General features: G+C 40.7%; 1 protein-coding gene and 1 long non-coding RNA gene across 5 annotated transcripts in view; one reads left to right on the top strand and one right to left on the bottom strand.

Moving 5' to 3' along the window:
• The window catches only part of lpp (LIM domain containing preferred translocation partner in lipoma), a 150,487-nt gene extending 132,111 nt beyond the window's left edge, over window positions 1-18,376 (top strand). For all 4 annotated transcript variants that reach the window (XM_020080694.2, XM_069522493.1, XM_020080695.2 and 1 more), the window contains 3 exons: window positions 9,183-9,361; window positions 11,708-11,828; window positions 13,353-18,376. In XM_020080694.2, coding sequence (XP_019936253.1) covers window positions 9,183-9,361; window positions 11,708-11,828; window positions 13,353-13,481 — 429 coding nt within the window. In that variant the 3' untranslated portion in view covers window positions 13,482-18,376. The remainder of the gene's footprint in view (window positions 1-9,182; window positions 9,362-11,707; window positions 11,829-13,352) is intronic.
• On the bottom strand, window positions 18,278-25,418 carry LOC138407249 (uncharacterized). The gene is made up of 3 exons (XR_011240674.1): window positions 25,302-25,418; window positions 18,508-18,617; window positions 18,278-18,410 (listed from the first exon to the last, which is right to left on the bottom strand). It is a non-coding gene; the product is annotated as an uncharacterized lncRNA (long non-coding RNA).
• Window positions 25,419-27,488: the final 2,070 nt, after the last annotated feature.

The raw sequence follows: 27,488 nt of genomic DNA, 5'->3' as shown, positions 1-27,488 counted from the left end.
GAATTAATTCATTTTAAAATAGTTATTTAGCTGCCCTTTGAATCTGGTTGGATGCTGATAAACAGATCCATTCAATCTGCTTTACTGACACCAGTGAACAGTGAAAGGGCTTTAGACAATGCTCAGTTCCATATTAGGGGCAGAATCACATCCTGGCCTTCCTGTTTATACTACCACTCCCTATGAATACAGTGAACCAAAGTGCAGTATTGTAATGAGACTGATGTAAGTAACGCAAGGTCAAGCCAGGAGCAGAGCTTCATATTGAAAGAGCAGTAATAAAAAGATAGGGATTTGCCCACATAAAAACCTTAATCTGTTTCTGCCTCTTTTGACAAAATTTCAGAGACCAGCAAGGTCACGGACACCAACTTGCTTGAATGTAATTGTGTTCATTATCTGGTGTTGTACTGTGGCTCAGTTATTTAAAATTAAATGGGCTTTGGTCTCATTGGTTACACTCTGGGAAAGATTTTCCATTCTGCTATTGAAATGGAAGAAGTGCACAGAGCAGTTCTGACCTGCCAGTCACCAGGAAACATTCATGATTGACTGATGAGCTTTTACCCTCCGCGTTTGTTTGCCTGTACTGGAAAGTAGTGATGTTGGTCTCATTGGACACCCATTCATCCATCCTTCTCAATAGCTTTACACCTGTGCTGCCTTTTTGTTATTCATTTTCACAGTTTTTTCAACTCAAACTATGATTTTCTTATATGGAGTGACATTGATCCTGAGAGAAAGACACTGTGATGTTGGAAACAAAAATCGCCACAGGAATGAATTTCTATGAGACGTTTGGAAAATCCTGCTTTGTGCTTAATAGTCTTGTAAAAAATGATTGATTTTATTGTCATAAACAAAGAATGTACACCTTATTTTACCTTTAAACATCTGATATTAATCATCCATAAAAGATTCCCTGGGAAATCTGTGAAAATTTAAAATTTAAAAAAATATATATTTTCCGCCGTTGTAAGGATTGTCATAAAAAATCCCATGATCTGCCCCTTTGTTCAAATCGACGCCAACATTTACTTTGTGTAAATTCTTTCTGTAGTTTTTGTGTAATTCTGCTTTTTGGCTTTTAAAATAATGGATCATCAAAAATGTTTCAGTGCCACTTTAATTGAAATAATGAGAAGTGAGTCAACTGATTTGAAAAAATAGACTATGATTTACAGAGCATTTTGCAGTGGGATCACACCAGCCTGTCAATTTGATGACGTTTACTACATTACTACATTACTACAGAAGTATTCAGTACTCATTAATCAGACCACACCCATCTTTCAACTCAGTCTTTACTTTGATCTCAACTACAGTGCTATTGCAGGGATGGGATCCGTTTGGGAGCTGGTATGTTGTGTTCTCACTACAGTTGATTTTCAGGACACCATTTTGCGTTTATGACGCACACATACACAATTTCACCAAGTGTCATAAAAACTAGTCAGCTGCCAGCCCCAATAATATTGGTGAAAGTAAAATATCCAGCTTCTGCCAATTCAAGCTTTACCAGTAGAAATGCATATATGAACAAACCAACTTTAACATTGATGAATACAAAAATCTTGTAACAACATCATTTTATAGTGTCACTTAAAACCCAAATTAAATGAATTGAAATAAATGTGTCGGGCTGTTTAGGGATACTTGATTTCATCTGACAGCCACGTGGGCGCACATCAGACGACACAAAAAGGTGAGGATCTCCTGCTCCAGTTGTGTTTACAGAATTTTCCACTTGACTTCAAACGTACCATAATCGTACAATCTAGATAGCAAAGGGAAGTTTCCGAGGGTGGCAGAGCACCCAGAGGCGACAGGCTTGGTGCCAGCTGTATTGGGGCTCCTGGTGATGGATGTCCTCCACAGCACATCATATCCGACTATTCTCCCATCTAACAATGGGATATCCCCCAAGAACTCCCCTCAAGCTGCTGCTGTCATTGAGAATGGGGATATACAATACATTCAATCACAGAGGATGATCTCTCTTCTCACATCCACTCACAACACAACACAGAAACAGAAAGCTCATAATGTAGCTTCTCTGACAGTAGTATGGCTCTAATTAGAAATGACTGCACACCACCCCACACACCTGTCACTCCCGTCTGATGGATATCCAGGTAGTCAGATCCAGAGGCTCGCAGCCAGCATGGTGAGTTCAGGGTCCCCATATGCTCATTGTTGCGGCGCTGTAACCCAGTGTTGGCGGTACTACGTGTCTGGATGCGGCCGCACAGCTGCTGCTCACGCTGGGAGAACAGCCTGGCACATGCCGAGCAGGGACGACAGGTGTATTTCCACCCTGGTTTTTACTTGTCGTCTGTAGCACCATCGTGAACACACAGAGACTCGCTTTCTGCTGACTTGGTCATCAAATATTCATGGCTGTCTGCATTAGCTTGCAGAGTTCTAATTGAGTTCTGTATATTCAGACGTGATTAACTCGGTCTAATTCCTCAAAGGAGTGAGCCAATTAGATAGCACTTGCATGAATAGGATTTCACATCTTAGTACGTCTCCAGAATTGCCAAGACAATTATATGTGTGTATAATTGCACTGTACAGTGGGTGTGAGCCCACTAAACTCAAGCAGGTCATTATTTCTTATTACAGACCCGCACTACAGGAAATACAGCTGTCCAATCCATCACCAGCAAGTGAATGAAAAGCCGGAGTGTTGTTATTAGAATTCACTGTTTGGACAAAAGACGAAAGCGCGATTTCAAACACCAGGCCCCCTAAACCGTCCTCATGTTTTTTGTCGAAGCGTATTTCCTCGCCCCCCCCCTAGGAGTGAGCAGGAGAAAAATATCCGTGACCCAGTGCTGACCCACCACAATGTCACTCTAACTCATGCCATGAGAGAACTACTGCCGGGGTCTTTGTCAGTTTCTCTCTGTAACCAGAGCAGGAGACATTGCCCAAAGTCCAGAGGGGTCACATTCTGCTGCGGAGCCTGAATTTAAGGCAGAGAGGCAGACAGGCAGTCAGGCAGGCCGGCCACTTTGCCTAAGCTGGAGAGAGAGAGATCAAGGCCCCCCACTGCCACCTTTTATTCTTTGGAGAAAGGCCTGAGCAAGGCATGATCTCTGTGTCGGCCCTGTCCCTTCATGTTGGCTTTACAAGGACGCTATCACGCAGCTAACATAAGAAATCTCTGGGAACAAATACAGCAGCACAGCAACACAGCTGAGTGTAATAGAATGTATGAATATTTAAATCTCATTTGACGTTTGTTAGTTTGTCAAAACTTGTGGGTAACCTGCACAGGCAGAGCAGCTGCTGGTGAGGAGTACGTCTGAGGCTGAGGCTGCTCATGAAGTGTTCAGACCAAGACATAAAATAAATGTAAAGAAACAAATCAGGAGAGGAGGCTCTGGCGTGTTGCCATCCTAATCCTACACGCGCCGCTCGTCCATAACCCAGTGTGAATTTATTACACAGACAGACTGAGCTGAGCAGGGTAGACCTGCACCCAGAGGAGGCAGGGCCATTCCAGGTCAGAGACATCGAAACCTCTGCGCTCCTCCTGCCTGAGTGGCGTGCACACGGATGAGTGTCACAAATGCTCCGTCTGTGATTTACGCGGCTGATACTTTCAAGGTCACTGATCCTTGGAGTCAGCAAGCCATTAGGAGAATCACTTTCCGCTGCCTGACGGGCTCACTCACACTCACACGTAAACAAAACCAAAACACACACACCTCAGTCATCTGCATCCAGGCAGCAGAGGAGATACGAGTGGGTGATTTACATAACATGCTTATAAGTGACAGGATTTCTAAAGGAGTCAAGTCCTGTTAATATATCTTCATATGCTCAAACTGTGGGCCGATGCTGAGAAACTGTACAGACAGATGAGCGAGCACTGGGCACTGGAAAGCAATCGCTGATATAAAAATACATTTAAGTTGAATGTCAAGGGCCGAGGGAGGGCTCTGGTGAGGGTTGGACCGCAGGTAGGGGAAATGGCAGGGGGCTGTTCAGTTGTTAACCTTCGCAGGAGTGAGATTTGGGAGATAATTATGATCACTGAACCCAACCAGCTGAAGGGAAACTCAAGTCATCCTCAAACACAGACCTCTCCGCCTCCACGACCTGAGCGGACCACAGATCAGGGGAGGGTGACGCTCCTACAGTCTCTCCACAAATGTGTGGAGACTTAGAAGTGCGTTCAACTTCCATCACTATCTGATTTTTGCCTGACTCAAGTTAGCACCCCAAACAGGGGCAGATCTAGGGGTGGAGCCAGGGGGGCACTAATGAAATCTGATTGGCCCCTGAAGTGCCCCTGTCCTCATCTGAATCATGAATCGTGCACACATGTCGGACATATAATTGGCCTCTCTGTTCAAATCAATTCATGGCCCCTGATTTAGACAAATACTAGATCGCCACTGTCTCTAAACCTCTTATTTACTGTCCATTCAATACATTTGCTGAATTGGCCTTGTCACTTTTTCAGTTCATCCTTTGCTGGGAATTCACAATTATGATTCCCACGCCAGCATCAGGGTCTGAAAACACTGTCATGGGGACTGTTTCTCCAAATCTGCTTTTTTAAAATATGCATGAAGAGAAGCTGGTGCCAAGTCAGGTGTGAGTAAGGAAACTGCGTCTTTTTCGTGAACACACTTTAGACAACAGCATATAAACTGCAGACTGTTGGGAGCTTTTCCATTCAGCGTTGACCTTTACGTTTACAGTCTGCTGTGGAATAATTCAGATACTATGTGGAGTTGGTATATTAAATGACAGGATTTTTTAAAATAAATGGTGAAGCATCTCCTGAGAGCTGGAGGCATTGTAAAGAAGGTTAAGTGACGTGATGGATCTTACATAATCTACCTGGTGGGTAGCAGGCAGCATGTGTCACAAGCACAATAAAAGATGGAGTGTGTTAAGAACAAAATAACTTGAATGTCTTGTTAAAAAGAGATCCCCCACTCAAAAAAAGAGGTGAAATAAATACTAAAAAGTATTTCTGATGTTTTGATATTGTCAGAGGTGTCAGAAGAGTATTTATCCACTTTCTAATAATTTGTCGTTTTTGTAAAATGTGCTTCTTCTCTTTCTAGCTGAGAGTTAAAAAAGAGAAGATTGATACCTCCCTCATATATGTCTGCTAGATATAAAGCTGCAGCTGCACTGCAGGACTTAAATGTAATTGATGGCTTATGCACACTCAATAAACCGGGACCTGCTGTCATATCAGAACAGCATGTGTTAGACTACTACCTATTACTGTTAGTAAGGTTATGTTTATTGTATGTCAACTCTGTTATTTATATTTAAAGTGTGAAACTGACTTCATGATATTGTGACGTCAGTTTTGTTGAGCCGTGCAGTTTGTAACTTTCTGAGACTTTCTCTATAGTATCACTGCACTATGAGTCATAGTTCCCTCATTTCTCTCCTTCTTCTTTTATATCATAGCACTTTCTGTTGAAATATATGCCACCTGAGTGCATAATTATATAATTGTAGATAAAAAAGATTTTTCAGTGTCCGGCTTGATTGACCCATATTAAGCAATAAAAAGGGAGAAACGCTGCTTGTCAAGGTTCATTAAGTCAACAGACACCTTCCCTCGGGAAGTAGGGGGGTCAGTGATTTGACTCATAGTTCACGACCGAGTCAGAATCTCTTATTCACTGCGGAGGAAACCAAACGCTGCAGCAGATTTGTCTTTCGAACAAGCCCTTGTTAGACAAAGCAGAACTATCCTAAGTAGGGTGTAGTTAATTCACACAGCATGGCCTGGCACCAACCAGCACATTCTTTGAGGGTGCAGGCGCGCTCACACACTGAATCAGATCATCTGTAAATTTGGCCCACTCTGAGTTCAGCATGCCAGGTCATAAATCGCGTGCAGTCTCACTGAACTCCAGCCTGCCTCCTGTCAGCCTGACTCGGCCACGTGAAGAAAAAAAAGGAGAACAGATAGGTATAAAAATTGTTTTGATGTGGTTGGAGGAGAACAGTTTCAACTTAGCAATATGCCACAGCTGATTTCCAGATGTTTGCTGTTACATCGGCTTTCTTCCAGCATTGCTGAAAAGAATTACATTAAAAATGACATAATGTAAACTCAATTATTTGTAATATTTTGATTTATGATGAAAAGACCCATTAGCTTGTATCTATTTTGGTTAACTGATTTTGCATGAGTACTCAAACAAAAATCCCAAACATGCAATGGTTCCAGCTTTCATGTGTGAAGATTTGTACTTTTACTCTGTGTTACATTATAGTAAACTGAATATATTAGAGTTTTAGATTATTAGTTGACCCAAAGAAATTAAAGAGTGTTATCTAAAGACATGACTGTTGGCATTTGGAAATCATATTGGCCATTACACATAATATCCTGATGTTTTATAGACCAAATAACAACTAATTGATTAACTGAGATAATCAGATCATTTGGTAAAATAATTTATGTTTCAGGTCTAATTTTGATTTAGTTTAAGTTTTTGTTATTTGTCCAAAATTACTTATTTATCATTTAGTTGTACATGTTTAAAATCAGAAAACATTCATCATTCGATCCAGTCAAGTAACAGATTACAAGCTTATTTACAGTCAAATTAGTCAAATGGTCTCAAGCCATTACCATTGTTTAAATACAAGTGTATTTCTGAGACTCAATATAAGACAAAATTGTGTGTGTGTGTGTGTGTGTGTGTGTGTTTCACCATCTGTGTTGCTTTCTCAGTCCGTCAGGCCTGTGTCTCATGTTCGGAGCGGAGCACATGGGACCTCTTAACTCCCTCTTGAATGCTTTGTTTGCCATCACACTCCTCATTCTAACAGACAGCTGTGTCAAATGTTGTTTGGGGGCCCGTTGCTAAATAATGGGCTCTTGGCTGTATGTGTTTGGGCATGGGTCTGTTTGGTTTGAGAGCATGGGAGCACTTTGTGGCAAAAGAAACAGCTCACGATGAGAAAAGGGGGCCACAATTGACTTTAGAGCACTCCGCTCACCCCTCAGTTCAGCAAGAGGCTGTCTGACCTAAATTCACTTTACCTCATCTGCCTAGACATTTGTTTAGCCTTCTGGGCAAACACTTAGAGAAATGTATGAGGGAGAGAGAGGGAAAAAAAGAATACATATGCTTGAATACATCACATTTAGTCAGGGGAAAAGCTAAACCCGGACATCTGCAGACGTATACAGCCCTCTAGTGGCCATCTGCAAAGGACCTGGATCTGTGACAAAGGGCTTGAAGTGATTTATGCAGAATTTCCTAAAGCATCTGTGGAGGTTGTACCAAGACACTGACCAAATGTCTGCACGTCTTCTGTTTTGACATCAGACCCGGGTTTCTGTAACAGCGCTAATAATTGTTACCTAACATCAAATAATAGGAGTCACGAGTGAATAAAAAAAGCAAAACAACGGAGGCTGAGCAAAATGAATGAATTGAGGTCATAGAATATTACCATCAGGGAGAAAGACAGAAATTTTGTCTTTTGAGTACTGTACTCATTACAATGGCCTGGAGGAAGTGTGTGCTGTGAAATCATATGCTCTAGTTAAGCTAAACAAGGGCAAGGTATTCCCACATGAAGGACAGATGAGAATAAGTAAGTGGAAATCCAGACAGATGAGTAAGAGTTGAGGATGCTTTAGTGCTGTTTGGCCTCGGTATCTCACTCACATTCTCAGGTTGCAAATATATTCTCTCTCTCTCTCTCCCTCTCTTTACCTCAACCTCGCTCTGTCTCTGTGTGCGTGTGTGAGGCAAACCTCAAGGGTTCAGTGCAGCGAGCTCATTAAAGGCTTTATTCCACTTCCAGGATCCAGCAGGATTGCAATATGGACATTGTTTATACACAAATGTTGCCCAGGGAATAATGTTTATTTCTATTACCGTCTTGGAGGGGAAAATAAATAAATAAGGATCCAGAGCTTGTCTGCGCACATTGCTTTTCATGAAATAATGCCTCTCCAAGAGTGCTTTGAAGAAACGGCTATTTTTCAAACCACTTCACTCCAGCCTGGAGTCATACATCAGCTGCTCTCATCTTCAGTGGCACATGATGGTGTTGTGAGGAGGCCTGAGAAGCAAAAGTCACAGAATGGCACCACACAGACTCATGTCAGAAACTGTTTCACATTGTAGTCTCACTGAACCTCGTCCTCTGAAACCGCTCCGCTCATTAGCATATATACTACAAATGTCACTGCGCGTCCTCCGCAGCCGGACGGCGAATGGCTCAGAGTTTATCTCAGCCGAGCGGTCACTAAAGTGTCATTTTAAACGGCAGGACCCGGCGGCACGTCTGGGAGGCAGCTGATGACGCAGCACAGTGTTGCTACACACCCCGAGCTGTGTTTGGAAACACTGAGGCAGCTCACTACTACAGTGGGAGCCAATGGGAACAGCTGAACCGTGAACTCTTTAGCTCAGCCAAGCGCAGAAAGAAGGGGGGAGAAGAGAGACACACAGAGATCCAGGAAATGCCTGAGCAAGCTGCAGTGACAGCGCAGCCCATCAGCTCACACACAGCCACATCAGGCCGCACACTGATCACACTCACATGATATATCCATCCCCCTGTAATTGCATTGCTGTTTAGAGAGGCGGTCATTATTTATAAAATATCGAAATAACGAATGGCGTCTCCCGGCAGATATTAAGAAGAGAGATGCCACAGATAAGTCAGAGGCGGGCCGCCGCCACGTCTAACCCCCCCACCCCCTCATTTGTGGGCCACTTGCCCAGTAGCCTGGCTGCAGAAAACCTGCAGTCATCACAAAGTGGAAATATTTACTGCTCACACTCTTGCATATGGGAGGATGGAGTGTGGTTGAGGGCAACTGATAAATGACTGTGTTTGTGTTTCGAGGGGAGTGCTAATCAGATTCCTTCAGCTTCAGAGGCATCTGAGGACAGCCGAGCTAAAGGTAGTGAGCGAGGATTTATTTGTGGCACAGGCTCCAGTGGAAAGAGAGCCACCAAGGGTGTAACACAGAAAACAGGACGTTTAATTCACGAAGAAACGCAGGAAATTTTAACAAAGTTCTCATGCTGTGTAGATTGCGTCCGCAGACAAGCGTTGATGGTACACAAGCGCATAAGGCCCATTATTAGAATCACTTCATTCATCATGTGGTTTGTTGTGTAAACATGTGGGTGTCTGTGCGTTTGTTTCTGCAGAACACCCTTGAGACCTGCAACATCTGCAGTAAGCCCATCATGGAGCGCATCCTGCGGGCTACAGGGAAAGCCTACCACCCTCACTGCTTCACCTGTGTGGTGTGCCACCGCAGCCTGGATGGCATCCCTTTCACCGTGGACGCTTCCAACCACATCCACTGCATCGAGGACTTTCACAAGTATGACATTCAGGTTTTCATCAGCTTTAAAGCTGCACCAATCAATATGTTTTCTATTAAAAACCAATCAAATAACTGTATATGAAATGAAAAGGGGTCACGATGAACCCAAGAATTATCATCTGTGCCTTGTTCCTATTTTCATCTCATTGATTGATTTTTTACAGCCTGAAACATTATGTGGCTACATCTGTCAATACAACTTCACTTTCAAAGCCACATCAAGCAGAAGGACGCAGTTTTGAGTAAAATAAGGTATCTGATCTACCAACTATATCAGCACTAAACAACTGACAGACAAACCTTGGGTCAGATAATTCCCTCAGGAGTTGGTGGAGACCAAACCAAGAGTGACTATTAGATCAACTTTTGACTCGAGTAAGGTTTGATTCACTTGTCCTGTTTCAAAACCTCCGAATACCTGAGATAAAAATGGTCTTGTTTATTGTACATATTGTAGTTTGTAACTAGCAGGCTGCTGCTACTTATTTAATTATAGCACTAGGTTAAGTCTTCAACTGAGCAAAGGACATCTGAGGTGCTGCAAACAGTCAAGCGTCTAAAAGTTTGTGCTACATGCTAAATAAACAAGACACATTTGCCTGTGGTCGATGCTAGTTGCAGTTTTGCTCAGCTAAACACATCTTCTTATCAAACTTTAAACTAGGCAAGCAACTAGCATGTGTCTAAAATCCCAGCATATTCATTAAAGCTTCTCTCGTCTCTTTATGTTACCAATCATCATTGTCCATGACAAACATGACAAACATGACAAACGAATGCTAAGGTTGCTTCGTGTCTGGCTGATGTGTTATTAGACAACTGTTTTTTCTAACATTATAAGATGGTCACACAACCAAGCTACATTGCTTCAGTATCCTTAACTGAAATTAAAAATTCTGCTGTATTAGAGTTGTGTCAATACAGGATCTTCTTGCTTCCTTTTCTTGAAATACCACGAACAATTTCACAAGCCCACTAACCTTTTGAGATGCAGCAGTGGACATGAATTTAATAGTAAATTCCTGCCATTGTGTCACACTCTGATTGCACAACCGCCACCTTACCAGAAATGTTCCCTGACTCAGTGACCAGAAGGGAAACAGAAGTAAACAACGGGCTCTTGCTGTGAGTGCACAGCGTTTGCTGTATGGAGTCGCTGCACTGGGCTGTTGTTTAATTCCACCTGACAAGTGTGACCTCAGCGGTGTAGCCCTCTGTGTCGAGGAACAGTCACGCCTGAGCTTTTTGTGTCAATGATTGTCAGGCACGGAATGCACTTGTAGAATTTCTTTTTTTTGGGGCCACTCAGTGTCCGGCAAGTGGACAGGACCTGAGATCTCAGCATGCGTCTCATATCCTCATTAATTCTATTAGTATATCAACCTCTTCCTGTTAAAGGCATTTCCAGAGTTACCATTTTGAAAGCTTGTTCTGTAAATTTTGCTGAGAGTCAGTTAAGATATTTGTTATAGTCTCACTATATTTAGATATTTCCTCAAACGTTCTATTTAAATGAAGTATTTCAGAGAAAAGCAGATTTAGATTTTAGTGCCTTTTCAGTGAGCTTTTAAATAATTAAAGAGCCTATATGTAAGTTTTTGCTGTTGCTACATAGCCGACATTAGCATTAACAGCTGTTTACTTAAAAGAAATGCTGCAGCTTCAGCATCAAACTTCATACTTTGCTCACCAAAATGCTTCTGGTCATGACTGAATTGAACCGCAACCAATCAGAGTGACAAAAGGTATGAGGTTGTGTATCAACAAACATTGTAAGTCCACTTGTTTATTCTTATTTTTGAGAACATAAACCATTGAAATAATGCAATACTGTCCCAATTCAACAGACATAACCCTGTCCATATCCAATACATCCTAAACATGAGAGGTTTGGTTTCTTATTTTTCCTCTTGTGTGAACAAATGAAACACTTAATGGATGGATCGGTCAGTGCAGAGATTCCCAAACCTGAGGGGATGTAAAAGAAATCTGAGGAATCATGAAAATCAAATGTCTGCAAATTAGTAAGAATAATTCTTTCTTATTTTTCATTTGAATTACTGGAAAACCTTATCATTTTCACCCCTGAAACCATTTTAAATATAACAAGAAGAAACATTACTAGAGTCAGTTGAAATGGTTATGGCAAAATATGTAATGCACCATTTTCAGACATTTTAAAGACAGGCAAATTAATCTAAACTCATAATGGTGCTTGTGTTGCAGTCACTGGAAACCTCCCTCTGCCAAATAGTGAATGAGTAGAGTTCCCTTCTCAAAAAGTACATTTGTCTCAAATTCAAGATCACATAATGTCTCCTTATGTTCTGTTCATTCTCGCAGGAAGTTCGCTCCACGCTGCTGTGTGTGCTCTGAGCCTATAATGCCAGCGCCAGGCCAGGAGGAGACCGTCCGTATTGTGGCCCTGGACCGCGACTTCCATGTGCAGTGCTACCGCTGTGAGGTACATGTTGTCTGTTTATCTGTCCTGGTATGTTAGCACCCTATAATTAGCTGTGGTCTTCATGTACCACAGCTGCAAGCGACCGTCATAATAGCAGGAAGGTGTAAGGCACGATGTGCATGCCCATCCCCAGAGTCACCTTTTCAGCAAGACGAGTGAATCATTCCTCTCTTACCTGCCTCAAAATAGCTTTTCATCCTCCTCTGCAAAGTTCATGGACTTACATAGTAACCAATCAGTCAGCCGTCGCTCGCCGGCTGATAAGCTGCACATTACGTGCCCGGCTAAAAGAGAAGTAACGTGTCACATTGTCAAAGAACTATTTCAGTGTGAGAACACAGAGCATTTGGCAGACATAAAGGTCAAATGAAAGCAAAGCAGATTAGTTCTGCTGAAGGGGCTCAGCAAGAGAAGAATTGTGTCACCAGGGAAACATGAGTAGATGGAGATGTAATTCAGTGTTTGTGTGTGAGAGAGAGAGAGAGAGAGAGAGAGAGAGGTGTTGAAAGTGTCACAGGGAATGAGATAATATTGCTAATGCAATTTGTGCAGCTGTATTAATATAAGAAAAACAACAAGACCAACAATTGACAGGTTTTTCACAACTTGTGGAAGTGTTTTGTCTGATTCTGAGGGCAAGAGTCTGAAAGAAAAAGATCTACACACTCTACTTTAATAAAGTGACATTTTGATTGAACTGAGGCTTTGTCACGTGACCAACGCAGAGCGGAACATGGTAGAAACTGAAGTCCTCTCTTTTGCACATTTTTTTTTAGGTTGCAGCCTTATACTGAAATTTCTCTCAGTTTTTTTTTCCTCCCATCACATTCAATCGCTAAAAATGAGTAAAACTGGATTTATTTTTGTATGTATGTATAAAAATGGGAATATAACTTAAATTAACATTAGTTGTGTTGGCATACAGTTGTCCAGCGAATTGAAAGCAAACTTTTGAAATGTCACAAAAAAGAAAATCATTTGAAGCAAATAAACTAAGCTGTGTAAGGTTGTCAGAAGGTGGCAGGGAATCACCCAAGTCTTTCGAGTAAATCCTCTGACGATCATGAAAGCAATTGGAATCCATTTAAAGTTGTTTATGTATTTCAATCTGGACCAAAATCGTGGACTGACTTGCAGATATCCATCCACCTCGCTGCTAGCATGGCTAAATATTAGTAATGTTCACTTGCACAAAAAAAGTTGAAATAGCAAACACAAGATGAAACTTAACATAAGAGGAATAGAAGTAGAAAACAATCTTTTTTATATAAACACAAAAACATTTTAGGATTAACTTCAAGAAATGATTACGCAGTAATAATCAGCTGTTGCTGGTACAGATTCACCAGCTCATGGAAAACCAAATTACTGTGTTTGACTTAGAGAGCCTCCTGATAGTTTCAACAGCTGTAAACGTCTCATTCAGGGCGTGAGCTCTGCGGGTGTATGAACGTGTCTAATCGCTAAGCGTGGCAAACGGTTGTGTTTGTGTTTGTGGACTTACGGAGTATCTGTGTCCTGCAGGACTGTGGCTCTCTGCTCTCAGAGGGGGACAACCAGGGCTGCTACCCTCTGGACGGACACGTCCTCTGCAAAAACTGTAACACCAGCCGCATCCAGGCCCTCACCGCCAAGGCCACCACTGACCTCTGAACAAGCCGGCGCCCGGTCACCTCCACTGTGATAACCCAACGCTCGCTCTCTCTCACTCTTTCTCCTTCACTCCCTCCCTTTCTCGCAGGCATACCCATCCCCCACTTGCATTCACCATATATACACATTTGAATATATTCTATATTCACCTTCAGCAACAAAGAAGACCATCACATGTTCACCTATATTATCTATAGACTCAGTACAGTCACAGCAGAAGAGACAGTGCTCGTGTCTCAATTCAGGGGCTGTCCTACTTTGAAGGCTCCTTGAAATGCTTCCCTCCACCCACCAAACTATATCCACGAAGCTCAATAATCTTGTATCTCATTTGTGGTTTTTCAAGGGGGTTATTTGCTGCTTCTGGCCAAGAAATATTCCTACACATAACCCACCACCGTCCACCACCATAAAGCCGCAACATGGGCAGCATTGGAGGAGCTCATTTGCAGATTAGTTTTTTTTTTATCTGGACAGATCTCTGTTAGCTATTTTCCCCATTCCCAGTCTTAACATTAAGGTACTATACAAAAATAGAAGTGGCGTTAAACTTCTCATCCAACTTACAACAAGAGAGCAAATAATCGTTTTTTCCCCAAAGTGTTAAACTGTTGTATTACTCTGAATCCATCAGTTACAATTTACATCATCACTCAGTGTTATTATCTCATATCATAATTATCTTCAGCCAGTATCTTCCAGCCACTGTGCACAGCCATGCGTTTAAGCATGCAACCCAAATTTTACACACTGACTGGTTCTCGTGATCTAAAATCTGAGTGCACGAGAACATGCAGGATGTTTGACACATGTGCCCTGCAGGTGAAGTGGGTGTGTGTGTGTGAGTGTGTTCAGAAAAACCACGGAGCGTTCAGTAAATCATTTAGTTTATTCTTTCATCTTTATTATAGTGCACATGCGCTGACAGCACACACAGAGGAATGGAATTACACAGTGAAGCTTATTATTATAGAACAGTTCTGCATAACTGAACACCAAAGAATTGAATTTAAGCTGCCGTGTGTAGTAATTCTGTTTGCAACTATATGATACATTTCATTCAGTGTGTGGATCGCTTGAAACACAAGACACAGAACAAAATCTTGTCGGTGCACCGTTCCTGGAGGTACTGAAATACCAGGTCGATAAATGCAATTCTCCTTTTTTAACATAATATTGTCTTTGTACTTTCCTGTAGACTTTGCTTTGATATAAACAGTATATAACGTTTGTGTTGGCCTGAACTGTACAATCAAGACATTCCATTCATAGAAACATGGCCTGTTAGAGCAGATAGACCATAGATCAATTACCATGCCATGGATTAGATCAGTGACTGCACTGTAAGCAGTCTGGCAGGGAAAAAAACAATATGACATGGCTATGCAATTTTTAATGTTAATTGCATTGACACTTTATAAGAAATTTTATGAATAAGGAAATATTTTACCTGTACAGATCCAAGCATAAGTGTCCTTATATTAATCCTTTAATCCAGACTATGCTGGTACTGTTTGACTTTGTGCGTCACTGTGCTGTGTGTCAGTATTGACTGCCGTCTTTTATATCTAGTGTTTGTTTAACGTTGATGGGTGAAGAAGGGACCTTTCCCACATATGATTTTATTTTTATTGTTTGTTCCACTAAAGGTGATGGACCAGTAGTTTGACTGCTTGATTTGATCTGATTTAATGAGACATTTAAAGATGGTGAGTTAAATGTACCCTGTGGAATTTTCACCACTCATTCCTGGTGTCTCCTCACTCAGTGAGAGCGACAAAGACACTAAATGACTACAAAACGATCGCAATGAGACACAAAGAGATGTGAAATGACTATTAAGAGGATTTTAGTTTCGGGGTGTGGCGTTTATGTAGGAGGGGTCAGGCACCTTTAACATGCACATCATCCAAGGGTCCAATATCCATGGCAATAGGAGTCACAGTGCATGTGGGTGATATGATATGAACACTTTTAACAACTGGTTTCACACCATTTCACTGATCAACAATATTGTCAGTGAAGTAGAGAAGACTACACGCTCGTGAAGAGGATGTAAACATTGAACATTTTTAAAAACAAACAGTTTTGTGAATCTGCAAAATCTTTTCATTCGATGGATATAAATCTTTGTTGCAGGATACACACAATATGTTTTGGTGACAAATTGTGATATTAAACCAAACTTAACTTAGTTTACATCATCCACAGGGTACCTTTAAACACCATAGACAATGTTATTCATACTGGTCGGCCAGTTCATTATCTGGACTGTTTTTTTACAGTCAAACCACATCACCACAAACCAGAGTTTTTAAAACCCCTGATTACAAATGTCCTGTGCATGTGTATTTATAGGTTATGAACATTATTATTTACGGAGACTTCTCTCTTCTTCTTCCTGGTGTTTTCCTCTCACATTAAGTTTAGTGCCATCTGGACATGATAGAAAGTGATTATACGAACAAATGAATCTCTATTTACTTTATGTATTATAATCTGAATGTGGTCACAGGAGACTTGTGAGATCAGTTTGAGTGTGGCACTATTTCACCAGGGTAACACAATGTAAATGTATGTGCTAATAAGATCATTCATTAATTAACTGTGATTACAACAAATTGCCTTCAGCAGAATTATAGGAAAAGACTGAAGTTTTTAATATTCCTTAACATCCAGTAAAAACTTGTGTTTGAGCTGAAGGTGAGAAGGTGGGACGGAGTGTGAACTCTGTTTATTTGGTTCTCAGACGCACTGCGTGCACAGACAGAAGCAGCCTCACACGCCTCGAGCGGGAAGCAGAGGGAGGCTGCTTCTCTCGAAGGTTAGGCAACCTCAACTCCATATCCTGAGGAATTTTTTTCATCAATATCTGACGCGCATATTTAGCTAGACAGTTCATCGGTCACAGAGAAATACCAACCGACAGCAAGACCTCGGCAGCTTCAGAAAAATCATCTCAGTGCAGCGCCTGAGAAAGAAATTTTAGTGTGTCTTAAAAACATGTTTAAGTGTCTCAAAGGTGTCACAAAACTCAAGCTAGTTAGTCTATTTATATCCATCGTGAGCATGTTTTATCATTTTATTGGTCTTTTCTCAAGTTACAAACAAAACTTATATTCTGCTTATTCTGTCTCCTCCACTTACACAAGCTCCATCGCTGACTGTGGCCATTTGACACCTGAGACATCTGATTACCTCTGGTTTCTAGGCAACAGAGGACAAAAAAAGCCACACTCCATATATCATTATGTCACTTACTGTACGTTGCTAGGTTTCAGCTCATAGATGTAGCCGAGCATCGGGCGGAGTTAGCATGTGACGCAGGCAGCGTGTTAAAGGTCGCTGCGGGGCCCTGTGACCTGCTGCGATAATTAGACAAGCAGTGTTGAAGGTTACAACAGGGGTTTTACATCTGCTGATGAAAACACAGATGAAGATGTCAAAGTGACTCCAGAGGCAGAGAAAACAATCCTTCATCCCGGCAGTCGATGAATTTAAAAAAGCAGTATAGTGGTTCTCATTTGAAATTATTCTTCAGGTATCAGGTGCAGAGCTCGTTCAGTACTCATCGCCTCAGTTTTCTATAGTAGCCTTAAAGTTGTGATGCATTATTCTGATGTCACGCTCTTGGGACAACATTGTTATACTATTATTACACTGTTGAATCATTCCAGAGTTGTTTAACTTCATCTGTGACAGTCTGAGGAAGCGCAGAGTAAATGGGAGCTTCAGATCAAACATCTGTGGAAAGAAGTAGTTTGCATCTTTGCAGAGTGAGTGTTCTTAAATTAGACATTTTATATGAAAAACAATGAAACATGCAGTAAACGTCTTCACAGCACATGGTGTGAGAGGAAGAACAAATTGTAACAGTGTGTTAAAGGGAATTTAATGTAATTGATGTAAGAGAACATTACTGTGTAACAACTTTAAATATTTTAGCCAGCATATAAGATGTGAGGTCATTTAAAGCTGTGCTAATCATTTGTATATTAACAGTAGATTCAGTAATAGAGTGCAATGTAAAACGCGTTGCTCCTGGTGACGATCCCACAAAGAATCGTAGCCAGATTCTGCAGTTTCACTCAGCTCCCAAACTTTAGTGTCTTTCAGCTCATTGTTCTGGTTTTATGTTGTGCACCTTCACTGTTTTGGAAAACAGAAAACAGAGCTCCATTGATCCAGCCGCTTCTATAAAACCCTTAACACAACATGTGACATAAACCAAACTCGCAAAACCAGAATCACCATAATACTCATCCTGATGAAAGTCTTTCGTGGTTTTAGGTGTTAAATTCATTTTTTTCAGTATTTCATTATTAGCATGTATTTTACAATGTGTACCCTGGTCTGGTCCATGAGCACAGATGTGAATCTATGCTTTAGTTTTTCATTGTGCCATTACAGCTGTGTTACACTCCTGTTTGCTGGATTTGTCAGCGGACACATCACACATGTTTGTGGGAGCATATTCGACATGAATCTACTCGAGACGTCTGATGCTTTAAGTACAGAGACCATTTAATGATTTTCAGTGTATTTGTGTTGTGTTACTGTCTTTGTTCTACCCAAGTGTGTAAAAGTGCCCTCGGCTGAGCAGCACTGAATCACTAAACTGTTCATATGTCGCTGTGCCTCAAGATGCTGCCTTGTTTACTTGTGTTTTGCCAAAGTAAATAAACAGGCTGCCTTTTGTTTGTTAGTCCGTACAGGGGGTGTCTGTATCAGGTGCGGTGACTTTAAGACCAGCAGCAGTCTGAAACGCTGCTGTGTGTGAGAGAGCTTGACCCCCTGTTGATAAAGTTAAGCGTCTCATCTGTTCTTCATCATTGGAAGGGGCATGTAGTCGACTGTTGTTTTCTCTTCTTCAATAAAAAGCTTTTGCAACAGCATCACTTCTCTGCATCTTTATGTGCTCCCAGTCTTCTTCCTGTCAGATCACATGAGAGGATATTAGAATCTCTTTCTGATTCCGGGAAAGCCCCCACCCCCCCCCCAACCCCCCCTTGTCGCTGGTTAACACTTGCTCTTTGACTCCTGGTCCGATGGATTTTCCCCCGGTAATGAGCTCTTTCTCTCCCTCTTCTCCTGGCGCTCCGCTGCAACCTCGCAGTGACCTCCTGCGCAGCGTACCTGCAGATGAAAGAGATTTATTTCCAACAAGTATAACCCAGGGCTCCTTCACTCTTTTCAAGAGTCATTTAAAAGCCCTTCAGTGGCTGCAAATGCCCCTGTGCTTACACAGCGCAGATTCATTTCCTCTTTTCTCATGCTGCGCTCTGTAGTGCCCTTTAGATGAATTGGAATCACCTGCTTAATAGAAATCCTACACTCGCAATAGACTTTTGAGTGTACATCTGGGACAACGGTTTAATTACCACGGAGATACAGTGAGCAGTGGCCACCATCAGCAAGTCTGCTTACTGCTGCCATCAGCGTGATGGAGTTGTTAGAATAATTTAAAGACCTCCTGAAAAGACTTTTATTTTCTGTCGCCTTTCCAAGACCGCTTGATTTAATCTTTTCCATTTGTCATCTTTACTTGCGAGCCACATGTCAGCAGTAAGTCACGAGTGTTTCAGTTCATTCCTACAGATTCATTCTAACAGCAATCTGAATTGTTCGAGCAGAGACAAAATGAATCTCTGGACAAAAGGAGGAAACCTGTAAAATATTTTAAATGTTTGAGACAAAGTAGTAGCCGAGTTTTGTCTGATCACTTACAAGTGACGTACATTACAGTTTGAAATCAAACAGAAATATTTATCCACCGCCAGTCTGGTGCTGACAGTAAACAGAGAAGTTATATCACCAGCTTATTGCTCTCCTGCCTCTGACGTGAACTGTAAAGTGTGTGTTCACCCCCTTATTCCTCTTTTAGTAAACTGAAGATTTAGGCACGCCGGCAACGTGGAGATTTCCTCGTAATTTTTTGCTAAATATGCTGCAGGCCGTGCTGTGTGTGTGTGTGTGTGTGTCAGCTGCGTGTGTGTTTGCGTGTGTGTGTCTGCCTGTCTGCCTGCGTGTGCGTGTCTGAGAATGAGAAGCCCTGCAGCACTTTAGCCGAGGACTTGCTTTACTGCACATAAATCTGGTGTTTACAAACAAATTGATGAGTGATGGGCCCTTCAGCCAACATGATGTACCCACCAATTTCTTCTTCTGCATAAAATCCCAGCGTCAAGTCTCCAGGGGCCTGCTTCGGCATTTTTGAATGTCTTCTTGTAATATGCTGAATTATGGCTTGAATGATTTACCAGGAAGCAGAGATGAGCACAAGGGAGCAAAATGGGCCACTATCATGCATAATCTCACACAATGTAATTTAAATGAGGTTGTCATATGGTCAGATTTACATAACATTACAATGTGGGCCAACATCGCAGTGCTCTGAGCTTAATGTTATTAGCTTTAAAGTGAATTCCCACTGTGCATTTGCATCAGGAGCATTGATTTTGTGCATCCTTGAGTTAGCTGAAGATAGTGATGTAATCAGTGAGTCAGTGTTGCTCTCTGTAGAACTCGGAACACGTCGCATTTAAACCATTTTTATGTTCTCTTGTTCTGCTGTGAGCATCCAAGGACTGGCCAAGGTGCCTGTAGAGTTCCACACATGTTTGTAACTTCCTCTTTTATTTCCATCAAGACGTTTTAAAGATTAAGAACTTTTTCCATCAGTTTTCTGAAGAGGAGAGAAGCAGACTTCATCAGAGCCTGGACGGTGTCGCAGAAACCAAACTCTTCCTCTGTGAGTGTGCTTTCATTACAGACTGATGCAAACCTCAGAATGTTGCATTCATGAATGAACAATAAACAGTTTTAAGTGCCATTATCCATGCAGCAGACTTTCTAAAACAACTGCAATCATGTAAAATGAAAATTACCCCTGGCAGTCACTCTGTTCTTTACAGGCGCCAGTCAATCTGGTTTATGTGAACTGTTTTTGGTTCGTCTAATATTCTGCTGCTGGGGACTGCTACACTCCAGATTGTTTCCTCATTAATATTTAACAACGCACCAAACATTTTTGGAATTCAAATGTTCAGTAAAGTACAATAATACTTATTATGTATGTTAGCGTGGAACAAGTCATAAAATCTACTTTGCCTGTTGTTAACAACACGAAAACTAACTTTGTCTTCAATTGTACATTTACTGTTCTCCAAGTCAGCCCCATGCTGTAGAGAATGAACTCTGCTGGCTGCAGGGTCTACAGATGACAAACTGATTTGGGTCAGTCATCTTTACATTTAGCTCAGCTTGCTAAACTAGACGCTGAACATGTCTGTTAAACCACTAATTCAGGCTGGGTCACGTGCACTTGGTTTCTCTAAGATTCTATATAATACTATATGTATAACACTGTAGGGGCTGCTGCCCTCCAGATTGTTATTCTTTGTGTTTTATATCCCAAACTACTAAAATGAATTTTCAATATTAAACATTTCATGAATAAATCAATTTTTTTTAGCTTCTAGCAAATCAGTATAGTACATTAGAAAACATCACCATGGTTACACTCTTAACTAAGGTGGTGTCCATGGATAACATTGTTTTTTAACATCAACATATTAGCATTATTGTGAGAATTTTTGCACACTAATGTTAGCATAGGCTCAAACACTGGTGTGCCTCCAGCTTCACAAAGCTGCTCTGACCCCAGACTGTTGACATGAATCTATATCCAGGGTTTCCGGTCCCTGTTCCAGCCGGGGACCTTTTAATGTTCTGTCTGAACTGACTTTAGAAACTGAACCTTGGGTTCACACTGAACTGTTCCACATTTGTTCCTTAAAAGTTCTAGAAACTACACTGAATTGGGCTCGACAAGAACATGCGGGGCCCAATTTGTGCCTCTTACAGTATATCTGTGAAAAATGTACTTAAGATTTCAAAATCTTTTTTTTTGACATATTCTCAGGCTATTTTTCTGTAGAATAATAAACTCCTCCAGTGGCAGCTTTATGCTTCCTGAACTTTTATACCCAGCAGGAAAGAAAAAAACGAAACACAAACGCAGGATGCAATGTTTTCTTGCAGAATTACTGTAGACGTTGTTTTCTGGCGAAATGTCCTCTTAGCTGAAGAAGATCATTTTGCAGAGGGAGTCAGCATCATCAGGCTACAACACTGAGCAGCTTCAACCTAATATAAGAAAATAACCTGCAGTGACTCACCACAGTCTGTCACACGTGCACTTTGTGCCTGGAAAGATGAAAATGCAACAGCCAACACTTTCTGTACACTCATATTTTTAAATGTAGCACATGTACAGAGTGTATTGGGATGAAGCAGCAGAGCTACATGTTATTAGCCTGGTACTTATATCATTCATCACATGAGGGCTGCCCTCATTAGAGTGAAGAGGGTGAGTTTGCAACTGATACACGCAGCAGGTTAGCTGCTACCAATGTGATCATGATTTACATCTGAAGCAGCCACAGAGCCACAGTGGACATGATCACACACTGTGGGTTATCACACAAACACCTGAAGCTACTGTCTGCCACACATCAACACATGGTTTAACATAGAGAGTGTGAGGTGTGGACACAACACGGTTCATTTATTGTTAACACAAACAGTTAATACATCTTTCAGAAACAAAAACCTTCACAAAATCAACGTCACAGATCGATCTTTGAGTTGCTTAGTTCGAAAAGCGGTTGCAGTACTGCTCTAGTATAGTTCCAAGTTCTAATTTTTCCCGTACTGAGACCTGCAGTGGTTGACAGCTGAGACAGATACACGATTGGTTGAGCTTGTGTATCGACGGGACCCTGTTACCACAGCTCCATCCCCTAATTGCTACTTTGCAGACTCTGGCAACAAAATGACACCATCTTGAAAGATATAGCAGCTTTGTGCACGGGATATTGTAGCCTCATTTCTGGACAGTGGGAGGAGGTGGAGCCATGTTGTCCAAATAATATCTTGACAAACTCTGGATGAATTATCATTTATTAAAACAGAGTTCCCGTCCAATCACACAGATCTGCAGTTAAGATTTTTTTAAAACCTGTATCAATGAACGTTAACCAATTGTTTTAGCTGCTGAACCTAAACAATAACCACCGTCTATAATGTTGATCATAGCGTGGTTGCCAAGAAGAAATATTGTAGAATCTCACTATTTTGTGACATTTAAGAGCCTCAACATTGATCGATTTAGATTCTTTTTAACTACTGTAATTTCTGACAGGGGCTCAGAGGTCATCTCATTAAAATGCACTATAGATTTAATATATTGATAGAGCTGTATTCATTTTATAATGAATATAAAGACGATTATGTCATGTTCATATCCAGTTTTCATTGTCGTCATAAGATGAGTGTTATTTTTATATTTATATTTTATATTTTTATATTAAGGCTCAGCACTTCAAATACTCACCAATTTCTCAATTTACTGGCTGGAAATAAAATTCAGAAATCTCCAAGAAACAACTGAGTTAACAGCACTGAATGTTCCAAACAGGGAGGTGTTATTATGATTATTGCTTAAAATAGTGAACCTGTTTGCCTGTTTGTTTAACTCCAAATGTCTGTTTGACTCTATAGAGGGTAATAATAGAGTTCTGCTTGTTGCCCTCTGCCTGTCTCCACATTCCAACCATCACTCACCCTCACAGTCTGTCAGGCTCACACTGAACCCACAGTCAAACCAAATGATGGCTGATTTATATTCAACACAGGGGAAACGTTCAGATCCGGATAAATCCACAGACTTTACTGACTTAGTGTAGGTGCATTTCTGCAGCTCCACTGAAAGGTAAAGCAGTTCTCATGATTTAAGGCGTTCTTTGAGCTGTCACCTCTTGACCTCAGGGTAAGAGGCAGAGTCGTCCGTGGGTTTAATGCAAAACCTTGTGGTTGTGTGAATTTTCATTCTCACACTAAAGCAGGCCCACAGAATAAGCCACCTGAGTATATACAGTATCTGAACACCAGATAAAAATGGCACAAAATGAATACAGTGACAGTTGATGGGATTGTTGTGTGAAAACAGTTACACCTGAATATCCAAAGACAAGATTTCTAATGGCTATCGAGCCAAAATGTGAACCAGGCTGCTTTTATGCTTACAAACAAGCATGTGTTGTATATTTGTACATATAACAACAATCATGTGGGGAAAATAATCTGGTTCTGAACAGATCCTTTTTTTATCTGATGCATCCCCACATGTGACATTATATTAACAACCTGTTCACCCAGTACACATCATTAGCCAAAGAATTGGCAGAATTTTGAAAGGATTTTAGTAGTCATATGGCCAAGGTCAACAATTTAACTATCACTTTAAGCTATTTCATCTATTCTAATTTATTGTATTGAAATTTGTTTGTAGTTTACATTACATGACTAGAGCCCATTCCACACCCGTCTGTACTCCTCCTCAAACAGTTTTACAATATACTGTCACTTCTTATTGTTTGTGTGCTGAACGTTGTGTGCAGAGGTTTTTATAAACAGTCTGTGGTGCAGAGTGGAGTTAGAAAACTTTATTTTCATCCTACCTGGTTTATCTGCAGTGAAGATTTTATAGTCAATGTTTTTCCTAAAATTAAACAGAATTTGGTTTTAATCATATTATATATGAACAGTAATAAAACAAATCATATATATATATATATAAGTTTGAATGAATAACTGAACTCCCACTGACTGCCACCGAGAGCTGGTCCCTGTTTATTCAACATGTCCAAATCCCACCAACCTTAGCGCTGCACTTCCCGGGATATTAACAATACACATGTCAAGTGAGAAGCTGATAAGTTGAGAGGTCTGTGACTCATGTTTTCCACATACGGACCTGGAGACGTTTGTGGAATTAGTAGGTAGATTATTTATAATTCATAATTTCTAATGGAGGTTTGTACAGAGCCGAATGTTATTCATTATGAAAACGAACTTAATCGAGATCAGATGAACTTATTTGATCTCTGTCTTTAAAGGAGTTTTAATAAGTCGAGATACTGAGTCTTTCCTCAAGGTAACAGCAGAACTAAAGGTGTGCAACAACTACCACTGGTTTGGAATCTATATAGACAGCAAGTGCCTCTTTATAGGACGCCTACTTTCAAAAAAGATGTTCCCTCTTTTCTTCACAGAACCGTTCTCAGGACATATTTGTTGCTGTCAACTGTCCCTTTGCAATGATGTTGAAGGTCAGCACTTCTTTGGAAAAAAGCCAATTTTGATCAAATGTTTCCATTTTCCATTTTTTCCCTTCAGAGGAGGTTGTGTAATTGAAAATTTGCGTCAGAAGTTAACGAAAACCTATTCACAGTACATCTATCTATCTCTTTCTTAACTCAGAAGCTTTTGATAAATGTGCGTTTGAGGTGTCTGAATTCTCTCAGACGTGCAGAACATAAATTGTGCTTGAAACTCCAGACATTGCTGAGTTCAACTGTTAAAATGAAATGACTCCCATCACGTCAGCTTTGTTTTTGTCTCCCTTAAAGTCTCCTCCAGTAAAAAAAAAAACACGTTTTGAAACATGTTATCACGTCTTCTTTGTGCCTTATACATCATAAAATTACGTAATTATTACACTTTAATGAGATAACATCAGTTTCCAAAATAATTTCAAATGCTAGTTTATGTCTTTTTTCCTTTCACTATACCTTTACCTCTATCTTTGTAGTATAAAGTATAGTAGTATTGCATATTTACAGTAGTATAGTCAAGCACAGTCTATACAACAGTGTGGGGAGATTGCATAAGGGAGGAATATCAGAACTACATTTAACAAAGGAGTCTTGCAGGATGGTTACACCGACAGATTACGAACGAACAAGTGTGACTTACTGTCTAGCTGGATCCATCTGCTTTTTCCAGTTAGTCTTAGTGTGAACTTTTGCCAAAGTAAATGTTTAATCCAATAAATGATTGAACAGCTTTGATGAGTGTGTAGTCACTGAAATACCCAAGACACATCTGTATGTTTTGCAAAATTTAAATTAGAGGGTGAAGGGGTGGGAGAAATGGGTTGTATACCCAGGTGGCCTCAATAACTTAGAATTCTAGAAAAAAAAAGAAGGGAGGAATTCTTATTTCATAATCCCAGGACTGAGAATTATTTGATCACACATAATAAGTCCAGCCACAAATGCTATTAAAACTTAAAACTCGGATCCTTTGGACCTAGAACAAAGGCAGTGGAAACATCAGTGATAAATTATTCACATCGTCTTGTCGCCCCTCCCTCCCCCATCACTGTTTTGCTCAGACACTCCAAACTCATCCAACTCCACCTCTTTGGCTTGAATTACTGGAGAAGAAACTTGAGATATGTGAACTTTGGCACCTCTGCTCTGTCATAACTTCTCATACTGTTTATGCCTTCTTTTCACTCATAATAATAAGAGATAGTGGCTCTATGGATTAGTGTTGCTCTGTCAGTCAATAAGTCTGCTTATGGTCCCCAGAGGAAGAACCTTAAAGACTTTAAAATATCTCAGTAAAGTTTAAATGGATGAGCAGAGATTGTTTGGTGGACATTCATGGTTCAAATGTATCTTAATGACTTTGATCATCATCAGAAATCTGTCTCTGCACATCATGCATGTTCTGCAACACTAATGATTCGGCACTAGGCACTAGGAATCAGCTCTACATGACAGGTTTAAACCATCATTTTAACCTCCATCCTCAGTCAGGCTGAGGTCTCTAGTTTATCCAATGCTCCTGAGTGAGTGATATAGACTAACAGTGTTTTGTCCAGGCTCAGCCAGCTATGATTAAGGGGAGGGGGGGGGGGGGGGGGGGGGGGTTGTGGATTACCATTCCAACACTTGTGTGTAAACAGCTGAATGTCACAGGTTGTGTGTACTATCATGACCGAGTCTGTTCCCCTCAGGGTGCATTGAGTGGAAACACATCAACACAATACTCCAACAGAGATATTTAGTATTTTCACTGAGGGTGGAGTGTAAGAATATATCAGCAACAACCATGGATTGAGGGAACCTATAGGCAGATACAACCTGCTTTCTCTTGGAATGCTTTAAATAATCAGAATACGCATGAAGTCTTATCATTTCACAGAACAAAGGAAAAAATCAAAGAAAGAAGAAATGATTCAAGCGAAGAATCCTGTCTTTGTTTCTTTGAGCTTTTACCGTTTCAGGACTGTTTCCTTCTTTCCACCGTGTTTTATGGCGTAATCAACATTATTGATTATGTCTCCAAGGCTGTGTCGAGTAGCTGTGCTGTGAATGAACCACTCTTAAGTAAATTCAGGCCTTTGTGCTCTCGGGTCTTTGATGGACGAATCGCTCAGCCAGACTCTGAAAAAAATCAGTGGTGGTTACTTCAACCTTGAGACACCGACCGTTGTAAATTACATGGTGACATTTTAAGACACAGTTTGACAACCTTGTTATGCAGTCCATGAATTGTTTATGTAGAACCCAATCATTAACGAATGACTGCATGATGATGAGGCTGCATGGATTCATTTACAGATTAATGTATTAGACATCATTAACTGTTAGGGAATGGGAGGTGTTCATAGTTTTTAACTATCAACATTTCATTTAACACCTTAATTAATGCCTTGATTGTTAATCTGTTAGGTCTTGTTTGTTGATTATTATTTGACGGTAAATCATTTGTAATTATGAAATAATAGGGATGTCTGTTCATTTTACGACCAATACTGTAATTCTGTAATTGGATGATGTTATTGACATACGTATTTTATAGTTTCAGATTGTGTTTCTCTGTGTGTTGTGAAAAACATCAGAAACTGTAAAACTTTCGATAACTATTATGTCAGAGATTATTTCAGCAACCTTCAGGGAGCACTTCTTACACTTTTGGAAATACACAAATAGAGTGTGTGTTGCAAGCTGTTCCCAGCTGCCAATTAGCATAGCTTAGCTTTACTTTAAGGTACAGTCTGTAGAATTTTGTGATATCTCCTGTTGAAATTTCATGTTGCAGCTGAACACCCCTCACCTCACCCTCCCCTCCCAAACATGAACAAGAACC

Source organism: Paralichthys olivaceus, chromosome 3 (assembly GCF_024713975.1).
Source record: "Paralichthys olivaceus isolate ysfri-2021 chromosome 3, ASM2471397v2, whole genome shotgun sequence".
NCBI lineage: Eukaryota > Metazoa > Chordata > Actinopteri > Pleuronectiformes > Paralichthyidae > Paralichthys > Paralichthys olivaceus.
This window is presented reverse-complemented; position numbering and strand designations above follow the sequence as displayed.